General features: G+C 50.5%; 1 protein-coding gene across 1 annotated transcript in view; it reads left to right on the top strand.

The window, feature by feature from the left end:
- CCDC18 (coiled-coil domain containing 18) overlaps nucleotides 1–23,746 on the top strand; it is a 164,600-nt gene that overhangs the window by 42,368 nt on the left and 98,486 nt on the right. The window contains exons 9-13 of the mRNA XM_075322339.1: nucleotides 10,281–10,378; nucleotides 10,465–10,580; nucleotides 11,918–12,138; nucleotides 15,970–16,080; nucleotides 23,217–23,348. Of these exons, the coding sequence (XP_075178454.1) occupies nucleotides 10,281–10,378; nucleotides 10,465–10,580; nucleotides 11,918–12,138; nucleotides 15,970–16,080; nucleotides 23,217–23,348 (678 nt within the window). The remainder of the gene's footprint in view (nucleotides 1–10,280; nucleotides 10,379–10,464; nucleotides 10,581–11,917; nucleotides 12,139–15,969; nucleotides 16,081–23,216; nucleotides 23,349–23,746) is intronic.

Here is a 23,746-nt window from a genome sequence, read left to right on the forward strand (position 1 = left end):
TAGTTGCAGTGGGAGATGGAACTGCAAAATCAAAGATGCTGCTGACAGACAGATGGATCTCTGGTCGAAAGCCATCTATGAGGCTGTCGGCGTTGGCTCCGGCATTCTCTCCCTTGGGGCACTCCAAGCTATTTCAGCTTGCCTTACACAGATTGATACGGTTACACGTACATCTGTGCCGCAGGTGGCATCCTTAACCTCTCAAATGTCTGCATTTGTTTCTTACGCGATTCAGGTTGTCCTGGACTCTGCGAACCGTGCGGCGGTAGCCTCCACTACTCCGTGTTTTTAAGCAGAGCCTGGTCTACGCGTTAAGTGAATGGAAGGCAGATCTGCTTCCAAAAAAGGTTGCCTATCCAGTTGCCTTTTTCTGCTGACCGACTGTTTGGTGAGCGTTGGATGTAACCATTAAACAGTCCAGAGGTAAGGATTCATCCTTTCCTCAGCCCGGACACGACAAACCCCAACAGAGCAAGAGGCAGTCGGGGTTTTCGGCTTTTTCGAGGCTCGGGCAGGTCCCATTTTTCCTCGTCCAATGTGGACTCAAAAGGATTAGAGGAGCTAAGATTCTTAGCGGGCTCAGTCTCGCCCAAAAAAGCGACAGTCTGAAAACCCGCTTCCAAGGCGGCTTCCTCATGACTTGCGGCCTCGGTCGGTAGCAGGCTCTCCCGCCTTGGCGATATTTAGCTGCCATAGGTCAATGACACCTCCCGGCCGGGCCGCTGCTCTTCTGCAAACAGGGTGCACTCTATAGGCAGAAAGAGTGATGTCCCCCGTTCCTCTTCAGGAACAAGGTCACGGTTTACCCCAAATTCTTTGCGGTACCTATAACAACGGGCCGTTCCGTCCCGTTCTGGATCTAAAAATGCTCAGCAAGCTCGTGGACACCAGGCGGTTCCGGATGGAATCCCTCCGCCATGTCATCGCCTCAAGGTCCCAAGGATATTTCCTAGCATCGTTAGGCATCAAGGATGCTTATCCACACGTGCCGATTGATCCAGAGCACTAGCGTTTCTACGCTTCGTTATAGGAAACGAACACCTTCTGTTCGTAGCTCTACCTTCCGGCTAGCGACAGTCCAACTGGTCTTCGCCAAGGTCAGGGCAGCAGTAGTCACAGTCCTGCACTCTCAGGGTCACTCTGTGGTCCCGTATTTAGACGATCTACTTGTCAAGGCACTCTCTTAGGAAACATGCCAACTCTGCCCGAACGTTGCGCTGGAGACTCTCTAGAGTTTTGGGTGGATCATCAACTTTTTAAAGTCAGATCCGACCCCGACCCTATCGATAACATATCTAGGCATAGAGTTTCTTACTCTCTCAGCGATAGTGAAGCTGCCGCTAGACAAACAGCATTCCTACGGGCTGCAAGCTCTTCTTTAAGAACCAGTCGCACACATTGAGACGCCTCATGCACTTCCTACGTAAGATGGTAGCAATGGAGGCAGTTCCTTTCGCGCAGTTTTACTGCGTCCACTACAATGGGACATTCTCCGCCAATGGGTCAAGGAGTCGACGTCCCTCAACAGAGTCGTCGTTCTTTCTCAGGCGGCCAAGGAATCTCTACGGTGGTGGCTTCTTCTCACCTCTTGGTCAAAAAGAAGGTCCTTTCTATCCCCGTCCTGGGCGATAGTTACGACAGACGCGAGTCTATCAGGGTGGGGAGCAGTTTTTCTCCACTACAGCGCTCAGGGTACGTGGACTCAGCAAGAGTCCACTCTTCAGATCAATGTTCTTGACACAGAGCAGTGTATCTTGCCCTACAAACCTTCCAACAGCAATTGGAAAGCAAGCATATCCGACTTCAGTCGGACAGCTCCACAGCGGTGGCATACATCAACCACCAAGGAAGAACGCGCAACCGGCAAGCCTTCCAGGAAGTCCGGCAGGTTTGATGTGGGTGGATGACACGGCATCCACCATATCCACAATTCACATCCCAAGTGTGGAAACTAGGAAGCTGACTTTCTAAGTCGCTGAGGTGTGGCCGAAAGAGTATGGTCTCCTCACCCGGACGGGTTTCAGGAGATCTGGCGCCGCTGACAGAGGCCGGACGTCGATCTAATGGCGTCACGGCACAACAACAATGTGCCAGCTTCATGGCACGGTTTCACAATCATCGAGCTCTGGCGGCAAACGCCTTAGTTCAGCATTGGTCGCAGTTCCAGCTCCCTTAGGTGCCATCTCTGGCATTGTTGCCCAGAGTACTGCGCTAGATCAAGACCGACTGCGGCCGCGCCATCCTCGTCGCTACAAATTGGCCGAGGATGTTGTGGTACTCGGTTCTGTGGTGCCTCACGGTAGGCTAACCGGGGGCACTACCAGACCAATCAGACTGGCTTTCTCAAGGGCCATTCTTCCATTTGAATTCTACGGCTCTCAACCGGATGGTGTGGCATTGAGTCCTGGAACCTAGTGTCGTTAGGATTACCTCTGGACGTGGTTGCCACCATGAGACAGGCTAGCATACCAACGTCCGCCAAGATTGACCACAGGACGTGGAAGATGTTCTTATCTCGGTGCTCGGCGCAGGGTGTTTCTCCCTGGCCGGTTGCATCGTCTATGTTTCCTTCCTTCCTGCAATCTAGGTAGGAAAATGGGTTGTCGCTCAGTTCCCTTTAGGGACAAGTCTCAGCGCTATCTGTATTTTTTTCGGAAACGACGACTTCCTCAGGTACGCACGTTCCTACGGGGAGTTTGTCTTCTCAGCACTCCGTACAAGCGGCTGTTTGAGCCCTGAGATCTGAACAAGGTTCTAATTGCTCTCCAGATGCCGCCTTTCGAGCCTTTGAAGGATGTCTCCCTTCCCGTTTTTCACGGGAAGTGGCCTTCTACTAACGTTCTCGTCTCTTAGGAGAGTTTCCGAGCTAGCAACGCTCTTATACAAACTCTCTTCCTGGTCCTTCACCAGGACAGGGTAGTTCTGCGTCCGGTTCCGGAATTTCTCCCTAAGGTGGTATCCCATTTTCATATCAATCAGGATATCACCTCACCTTCTTTGTGTCCTCGTCCAGTCCATCAATTTCAGAAAGATTTGCATCTGTTGGTTCTGGTGAGAGCACTCAGGTTCTACTTCCCGCATGGCGCTCCTGCGCCACCCGGATGCACTCTTTGTCCTTGTCGCTGGTCGGCGTAAACAGTCGCAAGCTTCCAGATCCACCCTTGCTCGGGGGATCGAGGAACCAATTCTTGAAACCTACAGTTCTACTGGGCTTCTGGTTCTCTCAAGGCCGAAGGCCCATTCTACCAGAGCCGTGGGTGCATCCTGGGCATTACGGCACCAGGCTACGGCTCAGCAGGTGTGTCAGGCACCCACCTGGTCGAGTCTACTTACTTTTACCAAGCATTATCAGATGCATACCTACGCTTCGGCAGACGCCAGCCTAGGTAGATAAGTCATTCAGGCGGCGGTTGGCCACCTGTAGGAGAGGGCCGTTTGACGGCCCTATCATGAGGTATTCTTTTACCCACCCAGGGATTGCTTTTGGACATCCCAATTGTCTGGGTCTCCCAATGGAGCGACAAAGAAGAAGGGAATTTTGTTTACTTACCGTAAATTCCTTTTCTTCTAGCTCCAATTGGGAGACCCAGCACCCGCCCTGTTTTCTCGGGGTTTTTCTGTTTTTTCGGGTACACATGTTGTTCATGTGGTATGGTTCAGTTCTCCGATGTTTCCTCGGATTGAATTGGTCTTTAAACCAGTTATTGGCTTTCCTCCTTCTTGCTTTGGCACTAAAACTGGTGAGCCAGTGATCCCACTGGGGGTGTATAGCCAGAAGGGGAGGGGCCTTACACTTTTAAGTGTAATACTTTGTGTGGCCTCCAGAGGCAATAGCTATACACCCAATTGTCTGGGTCTCCCAATTGGAGCTAGAAGAAAAGGAATTTACGGTAAGTAAACAAAATTCCCTTCTTTTTGTCTGCTGCAAGATTGTAATAAATTGCAATAAGAGGAAATTACAACATTGCATCTACCTCTAAATGGTATCGGTATAAATGTCAGCTCAGGGCGCAAAGCAATAAGTTCTTACACAGCCCAAGATCCAGAAAATTGAAAGTGTTACGGGTCTGGTAAAATGGCGACACAAGCAAAAATTATTATTTTTTATTTATTTCAGATTTCTAAATTTCTTTGTCGCTCCATTGGGAGACCCAGACAATTGGGTGTATAGCTTCTGCCGCTGGAGGCCACACAAAGTATTACACTTTAAAAAGTGTAACCCCTCCCCTCTGCCTATACACCCTCCCGTGGACCACGGGCTCCTCAGTTTTATGCTTTGTGTGGAAGGAGGCACACATCCACTCATGCATTCTCATACATAGTTATGTCGGATGGAAGAAAAGAGGACCCCGATGGGGCCCCCAGCATGTTCCCTTCTCACCCCACTATGTCGGCGGTGTTGTTAAGGTTGAGGTACCCATTGCGGGTACGGAGGCTGGAGCCACATGCCGTCTCCTTCACCATCCCTTATGCGGCTCTGGGAGAAGTGGGATCCTGAGCGGTCATCCATTTGCTGGACCGTGCTCCATCCGCAGCCCCTGGTGGAACCTGCCGGACCGGAGCCTCTTCAACCCCAGGGACCGGGCCCTGCAACTTGAAGGTACTCTGTGTCTCCATGTGGGGACTGTACAGGGAGCGCACCTTCTTCCCGGAAGCCGCGGTAGTTGTAAAACTGAGGAGCCCGGCGGACTTCCACGCCGACCGTGCCTGCTCGTCGGGCGCGGCCTCAAATTTAGTCCCTGGCTTCGCCGTGGCCTAGTCGCGAAAATCCCGCCCCCGGGCCTGCCTGTCAGGGGTAAGGGCGGGATTACCGACCTGACGTCGGATGTGAGGGCTGGAGCATCCTGCATGTCTCCCTCCCCCCTCATTGACCACTGTGGGGACCCCAGATTCCCGCTCTTTGCTGGCGCCGCCCTCGGCCCCACTCTTCCCCTGAGAGCTCCGGCGGCCATTTTTTGGCATTCTGCCGGTGGATGCTTCTCAGTGACACAGCTCTGCAGCTCCGGGGGATCCACGACAGGGAATCTGGAGGACACACTCCGCTCGTTAGCGGTCGGTAAGCCACACCGGTCACCCGGTGCTGGTCCCCCTAGGGTGCCGGAATAGATACACACATATATATATATATATATATATATATATATATATATATATATATATATATATATATATATAATATATCTGTTCGGTCAGGCTGTATACCCTTTTCCCATATACCCTCAGTGGTCACTCTCCTAGGAGACAACAGCATGTTGTCCACAAGGAGCAAAGCTACTAAGGCACAGGTTTTTTTCGCGGCCTGTACCTCTTGTGGGGCTATGTTGCCTGCGGGATCCACCTACCCTCACTGTGAGAATGCTCGACTCCTGCCACGCTTGCTCAGCCGGAGCCTCGGGCACTTGTGGGCCCCTCGGCTCATGTAGATCCCCCTGCTCACCCTGAGCAGGCTGCAGGGACAGAGTCACCGGTGTTGGCCTCTTTCGCTGAGAAACTCTGTCACTTTCTCAATCCATTGCACAGTCTATGGACAAATGGTCATCTAAGCTCCTTGAGGCATTGCAGTCCAGACCGGGCCCTTCACAGGCCCCGGCCCCTGTTAGCTTGTCTCCTCCAGGCCCCTCTCGGTCCGCGCCGCAGCGCGCTCCCAGGTTAGCCCCTAGGTCTCAGGCGTAGGACTCCTGCCCGGACCGCAGTCCCAGACCGGCTAAGCGGCCTCGCTGGGACTCTTCCCCGGCCTCCTCACGCTGCTCGGGATCCCAGCTTGAGGACTCTCAGGAAGACGAGGCGGACGTGGGAGCTCAGGGCTCTGACCCTGACTTCGCCCTTAACCTTGATACACCTGAGGGGGACGCCTTAGTAAATGATCTTATCTCATCCATCAACCAGGTGTTGGATCTCTCACCCCCGCCTCCTCCTGTAGAAGAGTCGGCTTCTCAGCAGGAGAAACACCAATTTCGGTTCCCCAAACGTACGCAATACGTTTTTTGATCACTCTAACTTCAGGGATGCTGTCCAGAAGCCCAGAGCGGTCCCGGACAAGCGCTTTGCTAAACGGCACACTAACACGCGTTATCCCTTTCCATCTGAAGTCGTTAAGGGCTGGGCTCACTCTCCCAAGGTGGATCCTCCAGTCTCCAGATTGGCTGCTAGGTCCGTTGTGTCTGTTGCCGATGGCTCATCCCTGAAGGATGCCACTGACAGAGCTCTTGGTGAAGTCTATCTATGAGGCCATGGGCGCGTCTTTCGCCCCGGCCTTTGCGGCTGTGTGGGCTCTCCAAGCAATCTCTGCTTGTCTGACTGAGATTAATGCTGTCACACGGAATTCTGCTCCGCATGTTTCTTCTTTGACCTCTCAGGCATCAGCCTTTTCGTCCTGCGCCATGAACGCCGTCCTGGACTCCACTAGCCGTACGGCTGTAGCATCTGCTAACTCCGTGGCAGTCCGCAGGGCCATGTGGCTGCGCGAATGGAAAGCAGACTCTGCTTCCAAAAGGTTCTTAACTGGTTTGCCTTTTTCTGGCGACCGTTTATTTGGCGAACGTTTGGATGAGATTATTAAGGAATCCTCGGGAAAGGACTCCTCCTTACCCCAGTCCAAACCTAAGAGACCTCAGCAGAGAAAAATCCAATCGAGGTTTCGGTCCTTTCGTCCCTCCGCCAAGCCCCAATCCTCTTCGTCCAACCGGCCGGAGAAAGGCCAGAGGAACTCCTATGCGTGGCGGTCCAAGTCACGCCCCCAAAAGGCCGCAGGAGGCACTGCCTCCAAGACGGCCTCCTCATGACTCTCGGCCTCCCCTAGCCACATCCTCGGTTGGTGGCAGGCTCTCCCGCTTTGGCGACGCCTGGTGGCCACATGTTCAAGACCGATGGGTGAGAGACATTCTGTCTCATGGTTACAGGATAGAGTTCAGCTCCCGACCTATGGCTCGTTTCTTCAGAACCTCTCCGCCCCCCGCACAGGCCGACGCTCTTTTTCAGGCAGTGGACGCTCTAAAGATCGAAGGAGTTGTGATTCCCGTTCCCCTTCAGGAACGTGGTCGCGGATTTTACTCCAATTTGTTCGTGGTGCCAAAAAAGGACGGGTCATTCCGTCCCGTTCTGGACCTCAAGCTACTCAACAGACATGTGAGAACCAGAACCAGACGGTTTCGGATGGAATCTCTCCGCTCGGTCATCGCCTCGATGTCACAAGGAGACTTCCTAGCATCGATCGACATCAAGGATGCTTATCTCCATGTGCCGATCGCACCCGAACATCAACGTTTCCTGCGTTTCGCCATCGGAGACTAACACCTCCAGTTCGTGGCATTGCCTTTCGGCCTGGCGACAGCCCCACGGGTTTTCACCAAAGTCATGGCATCCGTTGTGGCCACTCGGTGATCCCCTACTTAGACGATCTCCTAGTTAGGGCCCCTTCTCAGGTGGCGTGTCAACAAAGCCTTACCGTCGCTCTGGCGACTCTCCAGCAGTTCGGGTGGATCATCAATTTCCCGAAATCCAAGTTGACACCGACCCAATCACTGACTTACCTCGGGATGGAGTTTCATACCCAGCCAGCGTTAGTCAAGCTACCGCGGGACAAACAGCTTTCACTGCAGGCGGGGGTGCATTCACTTCTTCGGAGTCAGTCACACTCCTTAAGGCGCCTCATGCACTTCCTGGGGAAGATGGTTGCAGCTATGGAGGCAGTGCCGTTCGCGATATTCCATCTACGGCCACTCCAATGGGACATTCTTCGCAAATGGGACAAGAGTGCGGCTTCCCTCGACAAGAACATCTCTCTTTCCCTTGCAACCAAAACATCACTTCAGTGGTGGCTCCTACCCACATCTCTGTCTCTGGGAAAATCCTTCCTACCCCCAACCTGGGCCGTGGTCACCACGGACGCGAGCCTGTCAGGTTGGGGAGCGGTTTTTCTCCACCACAGGGCTCAAGGAACCTGGACTCCGATAGAATCGTCCCTTCAGAATAATATCCTGGAGATAAGGGCAGTATATCTAGCCCTATTGGCTTTACATCGGTGGCTAGAGGGCAGGCAGATCCGAATACAGTCGGACAACGCCACTGCCGTCGCCTACATCAACCACCAAGGCGGCACTCGCAGTCGTCAAGCCTTCCAGGAAGTCCGGCGGATTCTGCAGTGGGTGGAAGCCACAGGCTCCACCATCTCCGCAGTTCACATCCCGGGCGTAGAAAACTGGGAAGCAGATTTTCTCAGTCGTCAGGGCATGGACGCGGGGGAATGGTCTCTGCACCCAGACGTGTTTCGAGAGATCTGTCGCCGCTGGGGAACGCCGGACGTCGATCTCATGGCGTCACGGCACAACAACAAGGTCCCGGCCTTCATGGCACGGTCTCAGGATCACAGAGCTCTGGCAGCGGACGCTTAAGTCCAGGATTCGTCGCAGTTTCGACTGCCTTATGTGTTTCCCCCTCTGGCGATGCTGCCCAGAGTACTACGCAAGATCAGGTCCGACTGCCGTCGCGCCATTCTCGTCGCTCCAGACTGGCCGAGGCGGTCGTGGTATCCGGATCTGTGGCATCTCGCGGTGGGTCAACCGTGGGCACTTCCAGACCGCCCAGACTTGCTGTCACAAGGCCCGTTTTTCCATCTGAATTCTGTGGCCCTCAACCTGACTGTGTGGCCATTGAGTCCTGGCTCCTAGCGTCTTCAGGGTTATCTCAGGATGTCATTGCCAATATGAGACAAGCCAGGAAGCCAACGTCCGCCAAGATCTATTACAGGTCTTGGCAAATCTTCCTATCCTGGTGCGCTGATAACTGTTTTCCTCCATGGCCGTTTGCCTTACCCACTTTTCTTTCATTCCTACAATCTGGAATGGACAAGGGTTTGTCCCTCGGCTCTCTCAAGGGCCAAGTATCGGCGCTCTCCGTGTTTTTTCAAAAGAGTCTAGCCAGGCTTCCGCAGGTCCGCACGTTCCTGCAGGGGGTCTGCCACATGTTCCCACCTTACAAACGTCCGTTGGAACCCTGGGATCTTAACAGGGTCCTGACGGCTCTTCAAAAACCACCTTTTGAGCCGCTGCGGGATGTCTCTCTCTCACGTCTTTCGCAGAAGGTGGCCTTCCTGGTGGCAGTCACATCACTTCGGAGAGTGTCTGAGCTTGCAGCGCTGTTATGCAAAGCCCCCTTCCTGGTTTTTCACCAGGATAAGGTGGTTCTGCGTCCTGTCCCGGAATTTCTCCCTAAGGCGGTATCCCCTTTCATCTCAATCAGGATATCTCCTTGCCTTCCTTTTGCCCTAATCCAATTCACCAGTGTGAAAAGGATTTGCACTCTTTGGATCTAGTGAGAGCACTCCGGTTCTACGTGTCTCGCATGGCGCCCCTGCGCCGTTCAGATGCGCTCTTTGTCCTTGTCGCTGGCCAGCGTAAGGGCTCTCAGGCCTCCAAGTCAACCTTGGCTCGGTGGATCAAGGAACCGATTGTCGAGGCCTACCGTTCTTCCGGGCTTCCGCTCCCTTCAGGGCTGAAAGCCCATTCTACCAGAGCCGTAGGTGCGTCCTGGGCATTGCGGCACCGGGCGACGGCTCAGCAGGTGTGTCAGGCAGCTACGTGGTCTAGCCTGCACACTTTCACGAAGCACTATCAAGTGCATACCTATGCTTCGGCAGACGCCAGTCTAGGTAGGCGAGTCCTTCAGGCGGCGGTTGCCCACCTGTAAGAGGGGGCCGTTTCGGCTCTTTTTATTGAGGTATTCTTTTACCCACCCAGGGACTGCTTTTGGACGTCCCAATTGTCTGGGTCTCCCAATGGAGCGACAAAGAAAAAGGGAATTTTGTTTACTTACCGTAAATTCCTTTTCTTCTAGCTCCTATTGGGAGACCCAGCACCCGCCCCTGTTCCCTTCGGGCTGGTTGTTCTTTTGTGTACACATGTTGTTCATGTTGAATTGTTCTTTTGGTTCATGGTTTTCAGTTCTCCGAACATCCTTCGGATTGCATTTACCATAGACCAATTTATAAGTTTTCTCCTTCCTGCTTTTGCACCAAAACTGAGGAGCCCGTGATCTACGGGAGGGTGTATAGGCAGAGGGGAGGGGTTACACTTTTTAAAGTGTAATACTTTGTGTGGCCTCCGGAGGCAGAAGCTATACACCCAATTGTCTGGGTCTCCCAATAGGAGCTAGAAGAAAAGGAATTTACGGTAAGTAAACAAAATTCCCTTCTTCTCATGTGCACACACACAGGACAACATATTCTGAAAAGTTATTGAAAGCACCATTACCCTTTTAAAAAGACTTTTTATATGTTGTTACAGGACAAGTTTTCAGATCTTGAACATCAAAGAAATAGCACATCAGAAAATATAAAAAATTTAGCTACAGACGACTGCAGAATGCTCCTCACAGAACTGAGGTCTGTATTTTGTAGAAGTGTACGGCCATCTATCAGCTTAGTGTGATTTGAATTATTCTTATATTTATATATATATTTGTTTTTAGGGCCGAATTGTCCAAGAAAGAAGCAGAAAATCAAGAACTTCACGCTAAATTTCTTAGTGCAATAAGCAATCATACACTGGACACCGAACCAGTAAAATTAACGTTTCAACAGTCAGGTGAGTGTGGGATTTCAGGGCTCTCCAGGATTTGATAGAAAGATCATCAGTTTTTTGGGTTTTTTTATTGTTTTGTGTGACTGTTTTTTTTTTTTTTTTTTTTTGTTTTTTCGGTTTTCTTTTCTTCTTCCCAGTGCCATTTTTGTTCTTTTGCAATGTCGAGTATTTCAGATAATCAGAATTTTAGTTAACTCAGCAACCTGTGATGTACATACATTTTCATCACAGGTTTCTGCAGGGTGTATGTACTGTGCTCAAGAGCTGAGCCTGCTTCAGGCTAGGCAGATGCTTCTGTTGCATAACTAATGTCTGCCTGTAACTGCAGTGACCTGAGCAAGCTCCCATCGCTGCTGTTAATTATTTGGATGTCAATCACTGACAGCAGGATTTAAAAGGTACTTGTCAAGTAAAAAAAGATGCTAATCATCTGTAGCTATGGAGTTAATCTGCAGGTTAATAGCGTTCCGAAGCTACACGACACAGAGAACCCTACTGCTGGGAGGAAATTAACTATATTCCTCCTGGAAGCCTCAGGGTTTCAGAAATCGTAGTGGCGCCAGCATGGGTAAAAAGTCACTGCTCTGACTGACAGCTGCCTCTGCATTAGAGCCGGCTGTCAAGTCAATGCTGGTGGCATGGTTACAGCCACTGGTCACTTTACTTAGAGCGGTGACTGAAACCACACCAGCGCCACCCCTATGACTGAAAGCCTGAGGCTGCCATGTAGAATAAAGTTCATTTTCTTCCAGCATCGGGGCTCTCTGTTCTGCCGCTGGGCAGCTTCAGAATGCGAGTAACCTCCAGATTAATCCCATATCTGCAGTTTAATGGCTTTTTTTCCTTTTAGCTTGCAGGTTCCCTCTATATGGCATAATTGCTTATGCAGTGGCTCCCATCAGTCCAAACATGACACAGCCCCCGTAGCTGCCATACTAGTCCTTCAGTGAAGCTCAGCGACATGCTGGTATTCATAGAAGAACCGCAAATATGCTATGTTATGCAAAAGATTAGTATTGCTGTATTTAGTATAAGTGAAGAAATTAGAACTAAAATAGGGTTTAACATTATGATTATTTATTTTTGTACTTTTTTTTTTTTTTTTTTTGTTTTACAAAATGTTTTTTATGGCTTGAGTACAAAGCAGGCCTAACAGCCAATGTCATTTGTCCAACTTTTCCAGTACACTAACAGGATGGGAAAAAAACGGAAATTCCATTGCCTGTTTTAGTTGATTCCATCATAATCTCCCTCTTTTATTACTTAATTTTTATTTTTAATAGGTGGTGTTTCTAACTTTGATTTTGTGGCAGTGTGTTAACGTTTAATTTCCATTGCAGAAATAGAAAAATGCCAGCATCTGCAGTCAGTGAGCAAACATTTCCAAGAAGAGAACGAAAGACTGAATGACACAGTAAAGGAACTGAAGCGGAAACTCGGTAAAGCACAAGCTGACACGGCAAACGTCAAGCTCTCCATGGCTCAGAGGACCAGCCAATTCCAGCACATCCAGGACGAGTTGCTAGAGAAGGCTTCAAAAACAACCAAGCTTGAGCAGGAAGTGAGTGCAGATAGGTGTAAGTGTGTTGTCTTACACTGCAGTCTGTCACCTCTGGGGTGCTTCTGTAATATAGAAGATGTCTTGCATCTTCCTTCCCATCACCATGTCCTATTGCCACTTTTCATTATTCATTAAGTAATCTAAATTTGCATTATACATGGTCAAACTGTTTTTGTAGTACATTGTAAAGGCGTTGTCGACTACTATGATTATGATGACCTATCCCCGGCATCAGTCAAAAATATCACATTGCTGGGGAACTAGCACCTGTCCCCTACACTGATCAGCTGCTAGCAGATCCAACAATTTTTAGTAGCTGCTTTCAGGTACTGTCTTATCCGCTCTGTACATTGTTCAGTAGCTACTCCCAAGTGCTGCAAATCGGCTCTGTGCACTGTTCAGTAGCCTTTCCCAGGTTCTGCAGGTCAGCTCTATTCTCAGTTCAGTAGCCGCTCCCAGGTTCTGTAGATTAGCTCCTTTCTCTGTTCAGTAGCCACTCCCAGGTTCTGCAGGTCAGCTCCTTTCTCTGTTCAGTAGCCACTCCCAGGTTCTGCAGGTCAGCTCCTTTCTCAGTTCAGTAGCCACTCCCAGGTTCTGCAGGTCAGCTCCATTCTCAGTTCAGTAGCCGCTCCCAGGTTCTGCAGGTCAGCTCCATTCTCAGTTTAGTAGCCGCTCCCAGGTTCTGTAGATCAGCTCCTTTCTCTGTTCAGTAGCCACTCCCAGGTTCTGCAGGTCAGCTCCTTTCTCAGTTCAGTAGCCGCTCCCAGGTTCTGTAGATTAGCTCCTTTCTCTGTTCAGTAGCCACTCCCAGGTTCTGCAGGTCAGCTCCTTTCTCAGTTCAGTAGCCACTCCCAGGTTCTGCAGGTCAGCTCCATTCTCAGTTTAGTAGCCGCTCCCAGGTTCTGTAGATCAGCTCCTTTCTCTGTTCAGTAGCCACTCCCAGGTTCTGCAGGTCAGCTCCTTTCTCAGTTCTGTAGCCGCTCCCAGGTTCTGCAGGTCAGCTCCATTCTCAGTTTAGTAGCCGCTCTCAGATTCTGTAGATCAGCTCCTTTCTCAGTTCTGTAGCCACTCCCAGGTTCTGCAGGTCAGCTCTGTTCTCAGTTCAGTAGCCACTCCCAGGTTCTGCAGGTCAGCTCCATTCTCAGTTTAGTAGCCGCTCCCAGGTTCTGTAGATCAGCTCCTTTCTCTGTTCAGTAGCCACTCCCAGGTTCTGCAGGTCAGCTCCTTTCTCAGTTCTGTAGCCGCTCCCAGGTTCTGCAGGTCAGCTCCTTTCTCAGTTCTGTAGCCGCTCCCAGGTTCTGCAGGTCAGCTCCATTCTCAGTTCAGTAGCCACTCCCAGGTTCTGCAGGTCAGCTCCATTCTCAGTTCAGTAGCCGCTCTCAGGTTCTGCAGGTCAGCTCCATTCTCAGTTCAGTAGCCGCTCCCAGGTTCTGCAGGTCAGCTCCATTCTCAGTTCAGTAGCCACTCCCAGGTACTGCAGGTCAGCTCCATTCTCAGTTCAGTAGCCGCTCTCAGGTTCTGCAGGTCAGCTCCATTCTCAGTTCAGTAGCCGCTCCCAGGTTCTGCAGGTCAGCTCCATTCTCAGTTCAGTAGCCGCTCCCAGGTTCTGCAGATCAGCTCCTTTCTCAGTTCAGTAGCCGCTCCCAGGTTCTGCAGATCAGCTCCTTTCTCAGTTCAGTAGCCGCTCCCAGGTTCTGCAGATCAGCTCCTTTCTCAGTTCAGTAGCCGCTCCCAGGTTCTGCAGGATCTTATTAATCTGATATTGAAATTGTCATCAGTATCATAGTAATGGACAACCTCTTTAAGCAAGATACAAGAGTGCATTATCTCGTGATTTTATGACATTAACTTCTATCAGTTAAAGGGGTTGTCCACTACTTTAACATTAATAGCCTGTCCATAGGATAGGTCATCAATGTCTTAATTGCCTGGCATCTGCCGGTCAACTGCTCTCATTGCCAACAGCAAAGTTGCTCCGTCAACTGTTAGTGCCTGCTACCAGGTACTGCACATCTACCTCCCATTCTAATCAATAGAAGGTGGATGGGCAGTACCCAGCAAATATGGCCACCTGCTGCCACCGCCGGCACCAACAGTAGCTGTTCAGCGGGTGTGCAGGGGGTCAAACCCCAGCTGATCAGACAGTGATGACCTATCCTAATTATATTCCATCAATGTTATAGTAGTGAACAACCTTTTTAAGTTCGGCTTGCATCTAGCAGCAAGGAAAGGAAGAATGTCTTTTCAGTGTTTGAATGTATATGTTACAACTATTTGCTCAAGGCCAAATCTAAAGTAAAATGTATTCTACAACAAAGCTAAGAGGTTGTCAGGGTGGGACAAGGTCTGCTTGACCTCTCCTATTCCCCGGACAACCTGTTCAGCAGGCCTAATGCTGAGAGTTGGTAGTATCAATATAATGCCTCATTAAGAATATACTACATGTAAAGGAGCAGATAATGTGATATTATAGAAAAGCTGATCACAGTTACTCAGTTGGTTTTGTTAATTAACGAGAGTTTGATCATTTGTGCCCCTGTTGTTACATATACATATGAGCTATCACTCCAATAAGACGTGAGCAATCATATCTGGAAGTTTGTGTTCTCATTAGGGGTGATGATGCAAGTGTTAACAAAGCCTAAAAGATGTATAAACCTATTGCTATCGGAGGCCTTTATGACCTGAAAATTATATGCCGTAATATGTTAAAGGGATTGTCACCTCTTGTTACATCAGTAAAATTGCAAAATGCTTGTAAAACCAAGCAACTTCGCAATTTAACATGTATTAAACATCGACTTCACTGTCAAGAGTGAGGGGTATTTTATCTCTATAGTTTACTACTCATTCCCTGATTACCGGCCACTTCTGAAGTCTATCAGAGGTGGACCTTTTCCTAGGCAAGTAACATGCGCTTGGAAATTTTCTTCTGAAGCTAGTCAGAACGATCTGTAAGTCTTCATGAGCACACAGCTCCCTGGCACTAAGGAAGCGGTGTGCTACTGAAGATACAAGATGAGAAAACCCCTTTTTAAGCATTGAGCATTGAGGTCCCGCGTAGGCAGAATAAAATACTTTGAGCTGCCCTGCTCAGGGCAGATAAAGTGCGCCTACGCAGGACCTCAATGCTGGTTAGTGTGCATGATGTAGGACGCGTCATGCACCCAGGCTTCAGAAGAAGGACAAAGATGGCCAAAAGAGGAGGCACTGGACCGTAGAATGGAAACGCCTATCCGACCAGTCTGCACTGCACCACCAAATAGGTGAGTATTATAAAGTGATTTTTACGTTCTACACATCGGCCTGGGCTCTTATATACAGTATTCTAGAATGCTGTATATAAGAGCCCACTGGTGGTGGCCACAGCTTATAGTCGCCAAATCTGGAAACAAGTTCCCTTTAAGGCATGGTTGGGGGGAGTGTGGTGTAGAAGAACAGAACAGGCCACACAAGGCCTGACCTCAACCTCAACCAACACCTTTGGGATGAACTAGATTGGAGATTGTGAGCCCAGTCCTCTCCCCCCAACAGAAGTATCCAACTTCACAAATGCTCTTCTGGATGATGGGCAAAAATTCTCACAGATGCCACTAAAATCTTGTGGAAAGTCTTCCAAGAAGAGCAGGAGCTAATATACTTGCAAAGTGAGGACAACTCTCTGGATGTAGAATGTGATGTGATAAAAGCTTCTGTAGGCGGATTATGCAGGTGTCCCAATACTTGTGTCCATCTAGTGTATGTGCTGTTATAGTAATTTTCTATCATCTTTTACAGATAGGATGCAAGACTTATTGATTAGCGCAATTTTTAAACCAATTTTATTGGCAGATGACAAAGAAATCCTTGAAGATTGGCTCTCTACAGAAATTATTAGAAGAGAAATCCGAGGCTTACTCTTGTGCAGCAGCCAGGAATGGCAGGCTGGAGGAGGAACTAATGGTAATAATTTATGTAAATAGAAATTAAATCATGTAAAACTGCAGGGGAAGTAAAATAAATAAAATCCCCATTTTTGTGCCTTCAGGAGATCTAACTGCTGGAAGTTTGACACAGAGAAATAATAGCAGGGGTGGGCTACTCCCAGCATTTATTACTTTCCCACTAGATGGGAGTCACACTGCTTGCACCCCACCTATTAAGTGAATGGGGTACCATGTCTTTTTATTTCAACGGTTGTCACACATTTGCACCACCTCTCTAAATTACCATATTTGTTGGATTGAAAGACGCACCCCAAATTTAAAGGAAGAAAATAACAAAAAAAATAATTTTTAATGTTAAAGGGGTTATTCTTATAATCCTAGAGTCGGTTTTATAGTCCAGATATAGCTCACTGAGAGGGGTGGGGGGTGCGGCGAGGTTGGAGTGGGATCACAGGACTCAAGAAGGGTTGCAGCTTAAGGACAATGACTGCTGCCTAATGCTGGGAGTAGGGTGCTGCAGCGGTGCTATGCAGGCGCCATTGATCTCTGGGCAGAGGATGCGATGGGCATCAGGAAAATAACTGCGGAGGCTGTGCATGCGCACGCTGAGGTCTCAGAGAGACAAGATCTAAAGCTGCGCATACGCCGCTTTCAACATGATGTACTTAAAAAAAAAAAAAAAAATGGATGCAGGGGCGCATGCGCAGATTGAGAGCTCAACTCTCCGCAGCCATTTTCCTGAAGCCCATTACGTCCACTGCCCGGAGATCATGGCGCACAGATCACAACATCCCCTCCCGGGCCCGCAGCATTGTCCCACTTGTGCCGCCGCCATTGTCCTTCAGCTGGGACCCTGCTTCCTGTGACCACTGCTTCAGCTGGTGAGCTATGTCGAGATTATAAGACACACACACACACACACACACACCCCCATTTAACCTCCCTTATTTTGAAGAGAAAAAGTGGGACTTATTTCTTTATCGTTCCTTATGGGAGACCCAAACCATGGGTGTATAGCTTCTGCCTCCGGAGGACACACAAAGTACTACACTCAAACGTGTAGCTCCTCCCTCCGGGCTATATACACTCCCTGGATGACAATCTACCCAGTTCAATGCTTTGTGTTTCAGGAGGATCACACACTTGCATTCTCTGATATTTTTTTATTTTAATTTTAAAGATTTGGAAGAAAAGCGGGTCCAGTCTGGACTCCCGGCATGTCCCTTCACACCCCACTCTGTCGGGTGCTGTTAAGGTTGACTTTATAAGGCTGGAGCCTTCACATGCCGCGCTCCTTCGCATCCTCTGTCGAGGCTCTGTTTGAAGTGGGAGCCTCCACGGTCCTCTCTGCTTGCAGAAGGCCGGTCTCCATCCGCAGCCCTGTCTGGTCCCTGCTGGAAGGAGCGTTAACCCCCACTCAGGGACATGGCCCTGCGTCTCAAAAGCTAAGTATTGAGACGTTTTTTCAGGGGTCCCGGGTACTTTTATTGGGGGGACAGTATGTGCTTTAGCGTTACTGTAAATTCCGGCCGGTTCTGGGGGTTTCCCCTGAGAACCGCGCCGAAGGTGCCTGCTCGTCGGCCGAATTTTAAAATCTAGGCCCCGGCTTCAGTTTGGGCCTAGTTTCGGTTTCGGCTTCTCTGCATGTTTTGCATACAGCGCCGCCCACCGCCCGACCAGCAGAGGGGAGGGCACTCCTCTCTGGGGAGATGTTCCCTCCCCTGTATCTCTCCCTGTATCTCTCTGCCCTCCGTTTTTCCCGCTCTTGGGCTTATACACGCCCCCCCTCCTTCTCCCAGCGCCATTTTCTCAGCGTTCTTACACTGGAAGGCGCTGGATGCTGCAGCTGCTATACTGTTAGGAAGGCTGACGCTTCACAGGGTCTTTGAGCGGTGGAATCCGGAGGGCACACAGAGAGCGGGCTGGTAAGCCACAACCTTCGGTTGTGGACTTTTATTACACTCTCAGGGCATTCTACAGGAGTGTATTCTTGCTGCAGAGCTTCCATCCTCAGCAGCATGTCTGTCACCCGAAGCAAGGCTGCTAACATGTACGCTATATGCACTGCATGTAAGCTCATTCTGCCAGAGCCAAGCACATACCCACATTGTGATGCCTGTGCTAACATGTTTGTGTCTCAGCCTGGAGCTTCCTCAGGGGTCCCTCCGGCTGCTCCGGCCCCGGTGGCTGAACCCCCGGCTTGGGTAGCTTCCTTTTCACAAGCTATATCCCAGTCTTTTGCCGACTCCATGGGGCAGCTGTCCCGGACACTGCTGTCCATGCATCAGCCCCCTTCTCAGGGTGCCTCTGCGGCTCCGAGCTCTGCAGAGCACTCAGAGCATGTCCTAGGACCCCGTCCCCCTAAACGGAGACACAGGGAACCTTCTCCTTCCTCGTCCCACGGCTCTGATACACAAGCCGAGGTGCAGGGCGAGGAGGATTCGTTTACTGTGGGCTCAGACGCTACCTATATGTACCCCATTGACTTGTCTGAGGGTGATGCGGATGTTAGTGACTTGATTGCGTCCATTAACTCCGTACTGAACCTCAATCCACCAGAGTCAGAGGAACAAGCCTCTCTGGTAGAGGTACACCAGTTTACCTCTCCTAAGAAACCTAGGAGTATGTTTTTTAACCACTCCAGCTTTCACACCACTGTCAACAAGCCCAGGGCCTGTCCTGACAAACGTTTTCCGAAGCGTAGTTCAGACGACCGTTTCCCTTTTCCACCAGAGGTTGTTAAGGACTGGGCCCAGTCCCCAAAGGTAGACCCTCCGGTGTCCAGAATCTCAGCCCGCACAGTCGTAGCTGTGGCTGATGGCACTTCTCTTAAGGATCCCACTGACCGCCAGGTTGACCTTCTGGCCAAGTCTGTATATGAGGCGGCAGGAGCCTCGTTCTCCCCGTCTTTTGCGGCAGTGTGGGCTCTTAAGGCAGTCTCTGCCTCTCTGGCGGAGATTCATTCCCTCTCCAGGGACTCTATTCCTGAGACGGATGCCTTAACTTCTCAAGGTTCGGCTTTTGCATCCTACGCCATGTCTGCCATCCTGGAGGCTTCTCACCGCACGGCGGTGGCTTCCGCTAACTCCCTCGCGATCCGCAGGATCTTGTGGCTTCGAGAGTGGAAAGCAGACGCTTCCTCTAAGAAGTACCTTGCGAGTCTCCCCTTTGCTGGGTCCCGGCTGTTCGGGGAACAGCTGGATGACATAATTAAGGAAGCTACTGGCGGGAAGAGTACTTCCTTGCCACAAACTAAAGCCAAGAAACCTGTCCAGGGCAGGAACCAATCGAGGTTTCGTTCCTTTCGTTCCTCTAACTGGTCATCCTCTAAGCCCTCGGCCTCGTCCACTACCGCAGCCAAGGATCGTAAATCCAACTGGCGCGCAAAGCCGCGTCCTCAAAAGACCGGAGGAGCCGCTGCCACTAAGGCAGCCTCCTCGTGACTATCTGGCCTCGCCAGCAACGTCCTTGGTCGGTGGCAGGCTCTCCCACTTTGGCGACGTGTGGTTGCAACACGTCTCCGATCAGTGGGTGCGGGATATCATCTCCCACGGCTACAGGATAGAATTTTCTTCCAGCCCGCCAAACAGATTTTTTCTGTCCACCCCCCCCCTGCTCAAAAGCCGCCGCCTTCTCTCAGGCCGTGGCATCCCTGCAGGCCAACGGGGTAATTATTCCGGTTCCCGCCCGGGAACGGTTCAGAGGTTTCTACTCAAACCTCTTTCTAGTCCCCAAGAAGGACGGTTCCTTCCGGCCCATCCTGGATCTCAAGCTTCTCAACAAGCATGTTCAGGTGCGGCATTTTCGCATGGAGTCTCTGCGGTCAGTCATTGCATCAATGACCCAAGGGGATTTCCTGGCATCCATCGACATCAGAGATGCCTATCTGCATGTGCCTATTGCGGTTTCACACCAGCGTTGGCTACGCTTTGCGCTCGGAGAGGAACATTTCCAATTCGTGGCTCTCCCCTTCGGCTTAGCCACGGCCCCTCGAGTATTCACCAAGGTCATGGCAGCAGTGGTTGCGGTCCTGCACCTCCAGGGGTTGGCAGTGATTCCTTACCTGGACGACCTTCTAGTCAAGGCCTCATCCAGTGCAGACTGCCAGCGGAGTGTCTCTCTCACTCTCGCCACGCTAGTTCAGTTCGGGTGGCTTGTCAACCTGCCCAAGTCCACTCTGACCCCGACCCAGGTGCTTTTGTACCTAGGGATGCAATTCGAGACTCTGCCGGCACTTGTCAAGTTGCCCTTAGTCAAACAGCAGTCCCTTCGTCTGGCGGTGCGCTCTCTGCTGAGGCACCGTCGTCATTCCATCAGACACCTCATGCAGGTGCTGGGTCAGATGGTGGCGTCCATAGAAGCGGTCCCCTTTGCTCAGTTCCATCTGCGTCCCCTGCAGCTGGACATTCTCCGCTGTTGGGACAAGCGGATCTCTTCCTTGCACAGGCAGGTGGCTCTGTCGTCACAGACCAGGAGCTCCCTTCAGTGGTGGCTTCGGCCCCTCTCTCTGTCTCAGGGACGCTCCTTCCTGACTCCGTCCTGGGTGATCCTCACCACGGATGCCAGCCTCTCCGGTTGGGGAGCAGTATTTCTCCATCACCGAGCACAGGGCACTTGGACTCCGTCCGAATCAGCCCTCTCGATCAATGTGCTGGAGATCAGAGATGTGTTTCTAGCTCTCCTAGCCTTTCACCACCTGTTGGCGGGCAGGCACATTCGAGTTCAGGCGGACAACGCGACAGCGGTTGCCTACATCAATCACCAGGGCGGGACTCACAGCCGTCTGGCGATGTTGGAGGTTCAACGAATCCTCCAGTGGACGGAGAACTCCAAGTCCACCATATCTGCAGTTCACATCCCAGGCGTGGAAAACTGGGAGGCCGATTACCTCAGCTGTCAAACCGTAGACAGCGGCGAGTGGGCCCTGCATCCGTCAGTGTTCAGATCAATCTGCCGCAAGTGGGGCACTCCGGAAGTGGATCTAATGGCATCCCGGCACAACAACAAGGTTCCGGTTTACGTGGCTCGCTCCCACGATCCTCAGGCCTTCGCAGCAGACGCACTGGTTCAAGATTGGTCTCAGTTCCGTCTGGCCTATGTGTTTCCCCCTCTAGCGCTCTTGCCCAGGGTTCTGCGCAAGATCAGAATGGAGGGCCGTCGAGTCATACTCATTGCTCCGGACTGGCCCAGGCGAGCTTGGTACCCAGACCTGCTCCGTCTGTCCGTAGAGGTGCCGTGGCATCTCCCGGACCGCCCAGACCTTCTCTCTCAAGGTCCGTTCTTCCGCCAGAATTCTGCGGCTCTCAGATTGACGGCGTGGCTCTTGAGTCCTGGATCCTGACGGCTTCAGGCATTCCCTCTGAGGTCATCTCCACCATGACTCAGGCTCGGAAGTCTTCCTCGGCCAAGATTTACCACAGGACTTGGAGGATTTTCCTGTCCTGGTGTCGCTCTTCCGACCATGCTCCTTGGCCGTTCTCCTTGCCGACCATCCTGTCTTTTCTACAGTCCGGTCTACAGCTGGGACTGTCCCTCAACTCCCTCAAGGGACAGGTGTCGGCTCTGTCGGTATTGTTCCAGCGGCGTATCGCCCGACTGGCTCAGGTGCGCACCTTCATGCAGGGCGCATCTCACATCATTCCTCCTTACCGGCGGCCCTTGGATCCCTGGGACCTTAATCTGGTCCTCACGGCCTTACAGAAACCCCCCCTTTGAGCCTCTCAGGGAGGTTCCCTTGTTTAGACTTTCACAGAAAGTTGTTTTTCTAGTAGCCATAACTTCTCTCAGGAGAGTTTCTGATTTGGCTGCGCTATCTTCGGAATCCCCCTTTTTGGTGTTTCACCAAGACAAGGTGGTTCTTCGTCCGTCTCCGGACTTTCTCCCTAAGGTGGTGTCTCCTTTCCACCTTAACCAGGACATTTCATTGCCTTCTCTTTGTCCGGCCCCTGTGCATCGCTTTGAAAAGGCGTTGCATACCTTGGATTTGGTGCGGGCGCTCCGAATCTATGTGTCACGCACCGCCGTTTTTAGGCGGTGCACCTCACTTTTTGTGCTAACCACTGGTCAGCGCAAGGGTCTCGCTGCTTCTAAACCGACCCTAGCTCGCTGGATCAGGTCGGCTATCACCGATGCCTACCAGTGTTCTCAGGTGCCTCCCCCGCCAGGGATTAAGGCGCACTCGACCAGAGCTGTCGGTGCCTCCTGGGCTTTCAGGCACCAGGCTACGGCTCAGCAGGTTTGTCAGGCTGCCACGTGGTCCAGTCTGCACACTTTTTCGAAGCACTACCAAGTGCATGCTCATGCTTCGGCAGATGCGAGCTTGGGCAGACGCATTCTTCAGGTGGCTGTCGCCCATTTGTGAAGTTAGGTTTTGCCTACTTCTCAGTTTGGTTTATTCCCACCCATGGACTGCTTTGGAACGTCCCATGGTTTGGGTCTCCCATAAGGAACGATAAAGAAAAAGAGAATTTTGTTTACTTACCGTAAATTCTTTTTCTTATAGTTCCGACATGGGAGACCCAGCACCCTCCCTGTTGCCTGTTGGCAGTTTTTTGTTCCGTGTGTTTCACCGGCTGTTGTTAGTAGTCAGAGTTCCGGTTATTCCGAGTTTTACTCTATCTCTACTTATGGGTGGATGTCCTCCTTCAGCTTTTGCACTGAACTGGGTAGATTGTCATCCAGGGGGTGTATATAGCCCGGAGGGAGGAGCTACACGTTTGAGTGTAGTACTTTGTGTGTCCTCCGGAGGCAGAAGCTATACACCCATGGTTTGGGTCTCCCATGTCGGAACTATAAGAAAAAGAATTTACGGTAAGTAAACAAAATTCTCTTTTTTTCTTACTGTATTTTTCGGATTATAGGACTGACAAGGATGGGCAATTACAGCCTTTTGCTACATGGGGCAACTGCAGCATGACTGAGTAGAGTCATAGTTTGCATCTGTGAACGCTGTGATAGTGCCATGTATTTGGGACTCTTATGACCACTATAATCTCCCAATTTCCGATTAGATTTTATAAAAAGTGTAGAAGAATCGAACATCAACAGAGCTTACAGATTGTTTCTTGTCACCCCGTAATAGCCTAGTCAATAATAGCTATTGTTTCTAGATAGGGCCATTGTAAGATTGTGTCTTGTATTTAATTTTTGCAGGATTTCAAAGCTCGGATATGTCACATGGAGGAAAATTTTACTAAAGAACACAAAGAAGTTGTCTTGGCATTTGAAAAATCTAAAAATCTACAGCTAGATCAACACAGTGACCTCCTAAAACAGATTGAACACGTAAGATAAAATTATAATGGATTGTTAGTTATTGATAAATAATTTAAGAAATTAGAAAATAAAAACTCCCTGCCCTCATCAAGTAAAGCATTTCTTGTATCAGCTCCCAAAATTCATTTGCAGGTGTGCTCAAAGATTTTATGAACCTCCATAACAAATAATTAGAAAAGGCCGTCAATCCCTAGGAAAACACCAGTAGTAGGACTTACACTATAAAGATTTGACAAGTGCATCCTGTGGACATGGACATCTACAGTACTTTGCAAACGTTTTTAGAAGGTGTGGAAATAAATATTATTTCTCAGTGATGAGTGCTAGGGACTGTTTGATCCAGACAAAATTTCTAAATAGAATTTATTATACTGTAGAAAGCTTGAGGAGGTGTGGGATAGTGTAGG

The sequence above is a fragment of the Anomaloglossus baeobatrachus genome, chromosome 8 (assembly GCF_048569485.1).
Source record: "Anomaloglossus baeobatrachus isolate aAnoBae1 chromosome 8, aAnoBae1.hap1, whole genome shotgun sequence".
Lineage (NCBI taxonomy): Eukaryota > Metazoa > Chordata > Amphibia > Anura > Aromobatidae > Anomaloglossus > Anomaloglossus baeobatrachus.